This window comes from Coregonus clupeaformis, unplaced genomic scaffold, assembly GCF_020615455.1.
Source record: "Coregonus clupeaformis isolate EN_2021a unplaced genomic scaffold, ASM2061545v1 scaf2085, whole genome shotgun sequence".
Classification (NCBI taxonomy): Eukaryota; Metazoa; Chordata; class Actinopteri; order Salmoniformes; family Salmonidae; genus Coregonus; species Coregonus clupeaformis.
Window position 1 is genome coordinate 74804 of NW_025535539.1, and position 9534 is coordinate 84337.

Consider the following 9534-nt stretch of genomic DNA (forward strand, 5'->3'; position numbering starts at 1 on the left):
TAGCGTTGTCCTGTCCTGTCCTGGCTGGGGTCAAAACGACCCAGGCTACGTGTCAGTGCCTATGTGTTAGAGCGAGTGGCTGTATAACCCCTCCCGCTGTCCTGTCCGGGTCAAAAAGACCCAGGCTACGTGTCAGAGCCTAGGTGTTAGAGCTAGTGGCTGTATATCCCCTCCCGCTGTCCTGTCCGGGTCAAAAAGACCCAGGCTACGTGTTAGAGTGTTAGCGCGAGTGGCTGTATAACCCCTAGCGTTGTCCTGTCCTGTCCTGGCTTGGGTCAAAATGACCCAGGCTACGTGTCAGTGCCTATGTGTTAGAGCTAGTGGCTGTATATCTCCTCCCGCTGTCCTGTCCTGTCCTGTCCGGGTCAAAACGACCCAGGCTACGTGTCAGAGCCTCGGTGTTAGAGCTAGTGGCTGTATATCCCCTCCCGCTGTCCTGTCCGGGTCAAAAAGACCCAGGCTACGTGTTAGAGTGTTAGAGCGAGTGGCTGTATAACCCCTAGCGTTGTCCTGTCCTGTCCTGGCTGGGGTAAAAAAAAAAACAGGCTACGTGTTAGAGTGTTAGAGCGAGTGGCTGTATAACCCCTAGCGTTGTCCTGTCTTGTCCAGGGTCAAAAAGACCCAGGCTACGTGTCAGTGCCTATGTGTTAGAGCGAGTGGCTGTATAACCCCTAGCGTTGTCCTGTCCTGGCTGGGGTCAAAAAGACCCAGTCTACGTGTTAGAGCCTACGTGTTAGAGCCTAGGTGTTAGAGCGAGTGGCTGTATAACCCCTAGCGTTGTCCTGTCCTGGCTGGGGACAAAACGACCCAGGCTACGTGTCAGTGCCTATGTGTTAGAGCTAGTGGCTGTATATCTCCTCCCGCTGTCCTGTCCAGGTCAAAAAGACCCAGGCTACGTGTTAGAGTGTTAGAGTGAGTGGCTGTATAACCCCTAGCGTTGTCCTGTCCTGTCCTGGCCGGGGTCAAAATGACCCAGGCTACACGTTAGAGGCATAAGCTCTGAGCCAGAGGTAGTAGGTAAGCCGTAAACAAACACCAACACCAAGAACAACTACAACTACAACTACAACTACAACTACAACAAACTACTACTACTACTACTACTACTACTACTACTACTACTACTACTACTACTAATAATATTGCCTCGGTGGCTTGTCCGGACACGTCCCGAAGAGAGAGGTCTTGGGGACTTCCCCAGCCTGGGTGCCGAAGCTATTATGAGTGCTGTGCGTTTCACGGCCAAACAGGTCCTAGAACATATATTTTCCAATGACTCTGACTGCGACGAGGAAGCGGACGAGGAAGCGTCCGAAGAAGAAGACGGGGAGGAATACAACCCAGAGGACGAGGAGACCACAGAGGATGACGACGACGACGACTACGACGCCGACGACGAGGACGATGTCCAAGTAGAAGAAGGCCAAGGCGTATAAGACGAACGAGACGTTGACGACGATGAAAACGACGACGACGACGACCACAACGACGACGACGACGACCAACAAGAAGAAGAAGAAGGAGAAGAACAAGGGGAAGGTGAAGGTGAAGGAGAGCGAGGAGGCCGCTGCCGCCGCCGCTGCCGCCGCCGCCTCCCGAACACAACACGATATCCCTCGAGTGGAAAGAGAGACATTCGTGTCGAGAAACGGCCAAATCCAATGGTGCTCGGTGCCCTGTGACAACAATCGGGGCGTCGGAGGGGTGAGCAGCAGAAAAAAGTAACAGGCCGGTTGCTGAGGTGCCGGAGGACATGAGGCCCGGGCCTACTAGGCAGGCCGTAGGCCAAGCCCGCGACATCCTCTCCACGTTCTGCTTGTTTTTCACACCGGAGATAGAAGACATCATCCTGGAGATGACCAATCTGGAGGGCGTTTCGAAAATACGGAGCCCGAGGCGACGGCGACGGCTGCGGTGACGACGACCACCGCAACTACGCCGACGACCACGAAGACCACGACCGCGACCGCGGCGGCCGCTGGAAAGCGATGGACTCCACCGACCTGCGAGCCTACGTAGGGCTGCTCATCCTAGCCGGCGTGTACAGGTCCCGAGGCGAAGCAGCCTCTAGTCTCTGGGACGCCGAGAGCGGAAGGACCATTTTCCGCGCAACCATGCCGCTCAAAGTCTTTCACGCTTACTCGAGACTCCTTCGCTTCGACGACCGCCAGACCAGAGCCGAGAGACGCGCAGCAGGCGGCGGTGACAAACTTGCTGTCACGGTTAACTAAGCCAGAACCCAGAAGCAGACCAGGACAAGGTACGTTGAGACAAAGGTGAGTGTTTATTAATAGATTCCGAGTGAGGCTGAATAATCCAGGGAACAGAGCGGGTGGCGTGGATGGGTTGTTGAGGGTGCAGTGGTTGGTCCGGTACTGGCTCGGCAGCCGCCGACCATCAGGCAGAGGTTGGGTGAAGGTTCGGGTGAGAGACTGCAGACAGAACAAAAACGGAGGTCAGTACACAGCAAGTCAAAAGGTGCAAAACAACAAAACTAACACTAATGGCTCAGAGACTGATACGCTGACAAACATACTGTTCATGGCTAACGATCCGGCAGGAACTGGATGTTGGGCCAGAGCCTAAGAAGGGTGATGATCAGGACCAGGTGTGCAGATTGCTGATGGGATGCAGGTGCGGAAAACAAGAGCGCTCCCGGAGCGTTCCCGAACCCTCGGGAAACTGGAGATTACGAACAGGAACACTAGTCACCAGACAGGACCCGACTCAGACAGCCGGGATCGTCACAGTACCCCCTCCGACGAACGCCACCGGGCGGACTCCCGGAGCGCCAGGATGGAGGCGGTAGAAGTCACTGATGAGGTCCGCATCTAGGACCTGTCGCCGCGGAATCCAACTCCTCTCTTCAGGGCCATACCCCTCCCAGTCCACGAGATACTGGAAACCCCGGCCCCGCCGTCTGGAATCCATGATGCGACGCACCGTGTAGGCAGGACCACCTCCGATCATCCGAGGAGGAGGAGGAGGAGGCGGAGGAGGCAACAGAGGACTGAGGAAGACAGGCTTGAGGCAGGAGACATGAAAGGTGGGATGGACTCTGAGCGTCCTCGGTAGTTTGAGTCGAACTGCCACTGGATTGATCACCTTCTCCACCACAAACGGACCAATGAACTTCGGTAACAACTTCCTAGACTCAGTCCGTAACGGAAGATCCCGTGTGGCCAACCAAACCCTATCTCCGATGGTATAGGTGGGAGCGGGGATCCGGCGACGATTCGCCTGGAGCTGATACCGGTCCGAAACTCTAAGGAGTGCCTTTCTGGCCCGATGCCAGGTCCGGTGGCAGCGCGAATATGGGCCTGAACAGAAGGCACTGAGAGCTCCTTCTCCTGAGAAGGAAACAGGGGAGGTTGGTAGCCGTACAGGCACTGGAAGGGAGACATCCCAGTGGCAGATGTAGGAAGAGTATTGTGGGCATACTCAACCCAAGGCAACTGAGAGACCCAGGAGGTGGGGTTGGAAGAGACCAGACAGCGTAGCGTGGATTCCATCTTCTGGTTGGCTCTCTCCGCCTGACCATTGGATTGGGGGTGAAAACCAGATGTGAGACTGACTGTAGCTCCAATGGCCAAACAGAAGGACTTCCAGACAGCAGAGGTAAACTGAGGGCCACGGTCGGAAACGATATCACTGGGCAAACCGTGGACCCTGAAAACCTCCTAACCAGGATCTCGGACGTCTCCGAGGCAGAGGGAAGCTTGGCAATGGGCACAAAGTGGGCGAACTTGCTGAATCTGTCCACGATAGTCAGAACGACCGTGTTCCCCTCAGAAGCGGGCAACCCAGTGACGAAGTCCAGGGCCAGATGCGACCATGGTCGCCGGGGAATAGGAAGGGGGTGAAGTAGTCCAGAGCTGGGCCGATTGGTACTCTTATTCTGCGCACACACTGGACAGGCAGCAACAAAACCCCGAGTATCCTCGGCCATGGCAGGCCACCAAAAACGTCTGCGAAGAAACGCCATTGTCCGAGCCACGCCAGGGTGACAAGCCATCTTGCTGGCGTGGGACCATTTGAGGACAGCAGGACGAACCGACTCAGGCACAAACAACCGACCGGGTGGACCGTTACCGGGACCGGGCTGAGTCCGAAGGGCCGCCAGCACCTCCTCCTCAATCTTCCACATAACTGCTCCCACGACGCAGTTCCGGGGGAGGATTGTCTCGGTCTTGGACCCACTCTCCTCCGTCTTGGAGAACATCCGGGACAAGGCGTCCGCCTTGCCGTTCTTAGATCCAGGTCGGAACGTCAGGGCAAACTTGAATCGTCCGAAAAACAACGCCCACCTGGCCTGACGGGAGTTGAGACGTTTAGCCGATTGCACGTAAGCAAGATTCTTGTGGTCAGTCCAGACAACAAACGGTTGCTCCGCCCCTCCAACCAGTGGCGCCACTCCTCCAAGGCAAGTTTCACCGCGAGAAGCTCCCGGTTACCCACATCGTAATTCCTCTCCGCAGGCGAAAGGCGACGAGAGTAGTAGGCGCAGGGATGGAGTTTACTGTCCGTGGAGCATCGCTGCGACAGGATGGCGCCAACTCCCACATCAGACGCGTCCACTTCAACGGCGAACTGACGGGCCGTGTCCGGTTGAGAGAGAATCGGTGCGTTGGTGAATCGCCTCTTCAAATCCAGAAACGCTCGATCCGCCTCCGGATTCCACTTGAAGGTCCTGATACTGGAAGTCAAGGCAGTTAACGGAGCGGCCACACGGCTGTAATCCCGGATGAATCTGCGGTAGAAATTCGCAAACCCCAAAAATCTCTGGAGCTGCAATCTCGTACCGGGCTGGGCCCATTCCAGAACCGCTCTAACCTTCTCCTGGTCCATCCTAATCTCTCCCCTGGAGATGATGTACCCGAGAAAGGATGTCGTGTGGGCGTGAAACTCGCACTTCTCGGCCTTCACGAACAGGCGATTCTCCAACAATCGCTGCAGAACCTGCCGGACATGCTGGACGTGGTCGGGAAGGTTCCTTCGAGAAGATCAGAATGTCATCCAGGTAAACAAACACAAAGAGACCGATCATATCTCTCAGGACGTCGTTCACCATACTCTGGAATACCGCTGGAGCATTGGTCAGTCCAAACGGCATCACCTGATACTCGAAGTGACCCATCGGTGTATTGAACCCCGTCAACCACTCGTCCCCTCTCTGATCCGGACCAGGTGATACGCATTGCGTAGGTCTAGCTTGGTGAACACCGTAGCACCCTGTAAGGAGTGGAAGGCAGAACTCATCAAGGGCAGGGGATACTTGTTCTTGACCGTGATGTCATTCAACCCCCGATAATCAATACACGGTCGAAGAGAGCCATCCTTCTTACCCACAAAGAAGAATCCTGCCCCCAGGGGGTGATGACGAGGGACGAACGAGACCAGCAGCTAGGGACTCCTTGATGTAGGTCTCCAACGCCTCACGTTCAGGTCGGGAGATACTGTATAACCTTCCCTTGGGGTAGACAGCTCCAGGGACCAGGTTGATGGCACAATCATATGGTCGGTGGGGGAGGGAGTGACAGAGCCTTCTGCTTACTGAAAACTTCCCCCAAATCGTGATATGTCTCGGGAACCAGGGACAAATCTGGGGGTTTAGCCTCAATCACCTGACTGGGAACCGAATGGGGGCAGGCAGTCTTGAGACAGTTAGCATGACAATCAAGGCTCCAACTCGTTACCTTGCCCGTCACCCAATCGAACGTGGGATTGTGTTCCTTCAGCCAGGGGTATCCAAGGACCAGAGGAACATGGGAAGACGGCAGAATGAAGAATGAAATCATCTCAGAATGATTCCCCGACAACCGCATCTTAACCGGTTCAGTCCTCATCGTGATACGTGCCAGACTACTGCCGTTCAGAGTGGTCGCTTCAATGGCTTCCGGCAATTGCTCCTTGGAAAGCCCCAGCTGTTCCACCAACTCGGCATCAAGAAAGCTTCCATCGGCACCTGAATCGATAAAGGCGTTAAGCGCTAAGCTCTGATTCCTGTTCACAAGGGTAGCCGGGAAACGGGGTCTGACAGAGGTACTGAGAGGTTGAAACTGGCTCGCTAAAAGTCCTCCCAACTTTAGCGAGCCGGGCAGTTTGACGACCGCCGGGAACAAGTGGAGATGTAATGTCCCGAGCTACCACAGTAGAGGCAGCAGTTGGTCTTACGTCTATGTTGACGCTCCTCCTTGGTTAACCCGTGCCGCCCCACTTGCATGGGTTCAGAATCGGGAGAGAGGACCTCTCCACTAATCCATTGTGGTGGAGAATGATCGACGTGTTCTGGTCCACCACCCGACCCGACTGGGAACTGAGAAGCTGATCGATTGGACGGACCCCATTGCTTCTCCCTCCTTCGCTCTCGGACTCGATTATCCACCCGAATAGACAAGGCTACCAAGCTGTCCAGGTCACTAGGCTCCGGATAGGAGATCAACTCATCCTTGAGCTGCTCCGACAGACCCTGGTAAAAGGCCGCTTGCAGAGACTCCTCGTTCCACCCACTCTCCACAGCCAACGTCTTGAACTCGATCACGAAGTCGGCCACGCTGCGAGTTCCTTGGCGAAGCGAAAACAGGCGCCTAGCTGCGTCCCTCCCTCGGACGGAATGGTCGAAGAGCTTCCTCATCTCGGCCGTGAACCCCTGGTATGAAGCCATGCAGGGATCCTGTCGTTCCCAAACGGCTGAAGCCCACTCCAGCGCTCGACCACGCAGCAACTCAATCACAAAGGCTATCCTAGCCTTGTCTGTGGCATAAGAGTAGGGCTGTAGATCGAACACTAATCCACACTGCATAAGGAAGGAACGGCATCTTCCCAGCTCCCCCTCATATCTATCCGGCGTCGGAACCTTGGGCTCACGGATGGACACAGCTTCAGAAGCGGCAGGCGAGATGGGTGAAACCGGTAGTGGATCCTCCACCGGACACTTGCGTTGGTTCTGGACCTCCGTCAGACCGGTAGAAAGGTTCCGAACTGACAACGCGATCTCCTGTAGTACCGTGCTATGATGGCCCAACATCTTCTCCTGCTGGGTAATAGCATGGCGAACAGAGTCCAGGTCCGCTGGGTTCATTACTGGCCGGATCGTTCTGTCACGGTTAACTAAGCCAGAACCCAGAAGCAGACCAGGACAAGGTACGTTGAGACAAAGGTGAGTGTTTATTAATAGATTCCGAGTGAGGCTGAATAATCCAGGGAACAGAGCGGGTGGCATGGATGGGTTGTTGAGGGTGCAGTGGTTGGTCCGGTACTGGCTCGGCAGCCGCCGACCATCAGGCAGAGGTTGGGTGAAGGTTCCGGGTGAGAGACTGCAGACAGAACAAAAACGGAGGTCAGTACACAGCAAGTCAAAAGGTGCAAAACAACAAAACTAACACTAATGGCTCAGAGACTGATACGCTGACAAACATACTGTTCATGGCTAACGATCCGGCAGGAACTGGATGTTGGGCCAGAGCCTAAGAAGGGTGATGATCAGGACCAGGTGTGCAGATTGCTGATGGGATGCAGGTGCGGAAAACAAGAGCGCTCCCCGGAGCGTTCCCGAACCCTCGGGAAACTGGAGATTACGAACAGGAACACTAGTCACCAGACAGGACCCGACTCAGACAGCCGGGATCGTCACACTTGCGGCCGTGAGAGAGGTCTGGGACAAGTGGGTCGAGAGGCTGCCGCTCCTCTACAACCCCGGGCCCGATGTGACGGTGGACGAGCAACTGGTCCCTTTCAGAGGTGGGCCGGGCAACACCGTACAAGAGCACAACAACACCGTACACAACACAACACGCTAAAGCTAATCTCTTGTCTTTCCTTCCTCTCCTCTCTCTCTCTCTCTCTCTCTCCTCCAGGCCGATGTCCTTTCCGCCAGTATATTCCAAGCAAGCCGGCCAAATACGGCATCAAGACCTGGGTGGCCTGCGACTCCAAATCCAGCTACGCCTGGAAGATGCAGGTCTACACCGGGAAGGCCACGTGCGGAGGCCCCGAGAAGAACCAGGGGATGAGGGTCGTGCTCGATTTGACGCAGGGACTCAGGGGTCACAACGTCACCTGCGACAATTTCTTCACCTCATACGAGCTCGCGCGCCAGCTCCTGAGGAGGAACGTCACCGTGGTCGGCACAGTAAGAAAGAACAAGCCAGAGCTCCCGCCGGCACTGCTCGCCTCAAAGGACAGGCTCCTCTTCTCCTCCAAGTTCGCCTTCACGCCCACCACGGCTCTAGTGTCCTACCTGCCAAAGAAAAACAAGAACGTCTTACTCCTGAGCACGCTGCACACCGAGGCTCACTTTAGCCGTCGCCAGGACAAGAAGCCGGCCATCGTCCTAGACTACAACAGCAACAAGGGAGGTGTGGACAACCTAGACAAGGTGATTGGAACCTACAGCTGCAGGAGGATGACCGCCCGCTGGCCACTGGTCATCTTCCACAACATCCTTGACGTGTCCTCGTACAACGCTTTTGTCATATGGCGAGAGCTCAACCCTATTTGGATGACTGGTAAGCGAAACAAGAGGAGGGTGTTCCTCGAGCAGCTGGGAAAGGCACTAGTGACTTCGTTCATACAAAGAAGGGACGGTCTCCCTCGCACCGAAGCCTCTGCGGCGCTCGTCAAAGCTGTTCAGAGGGCTACGTATCGTGTTCAGCCCCGGGATCACGCCCCAGCCGCAACGGCCCACGCACCGGCCCAAGCACCCGACCCCGCACAACCCAGTAAGAGGAAGAGGTGTCAGGTCTGCCCCACAAAGAAGGACTGTAAAACACACACGGTGTGCACCAGGTGTAACAAATACATCTGCAAAGGCTGTTCGCACGCATACTGTCCCACATTTTCCAATTGGGCCTTTAGTGAGAGGGGGACAGTTCGACCCGGAGGGCACGGCGTGTGTACAGAATACCAGGACAACGGGAGGGTTAATGGAACTCAGCTTAAAACGTACTTGCAGACTTGAAAACCCTTGCCTATTGTAGAGCGCGCCTGTCCTTCCAGTGCTGAACGAAAACCAATGATTTTGGACCCTGTTTTCATGCGAAATGGCTAAAAGAAATGTTTCACGTTTGTTACACTCAAACAGTGTCTCCTGTCATATGCTGAACTGGTTGCATTGTGGATTTGGCCTAAAACATGATTTTGGACAAAGTTCATGGAACTCATCTTAAAACGTACTTGCAGACTTGAAAACCCTTGCCTATTGTAGAGCACGCCTGTCCTTCCCGTGCTGAACGAAAACCAATGATTTTGGACCCTGTTTTCATGTGAAATGGCTAAAATAAATGTTTCACGTTTGTTACACTCAAACAGTGTCTCCTGTCATATGCTGAACTGGTCGCATTGTGGATTTGGCCTAAAACATGATTTTGGACAATGTTCATGGAACTCAGCTTAAAACGTACTTGCAGACTTGAAAACCCTTGCCTATTGTAGAGCGCGCCTGTCCTTCCAGTGCTGAACGAAAACCCATGATTTTGGACCCTGTTTTCATGCGAAATGGCTAAAAGAAATGTTTCACGTTTGTTACACTCAAAC

At 54.8% G+C, this 9534-nt stretch overlaps 1 protein-coding gene across 1 annotated transcript; it reads left to right on the plus strand.

Moving 5' to 3' along the window:
• Positions 1–1753: 1753 nt before the first annotated feature.
• On the plus strand, positions 1754–8740 carry LOC121566690 (piggyBac transposable element-derived protein 4-like; the record flags this gene model as incomplete). Its single annotated transcript, XM_045219138.1, has 5 exons — positions 1754–1882; positions 1968–2216; positions 4486–4497; positions 7653–7740; positions 7857–8740. Coding segments are annotated over exons 1-5 (1362 nt in total), but the record flags the coding sequence as incomplete, so codon positions are not given.
• Between the last annotated feature and the right edge of the window lie 794 nt (positions 8741–9534).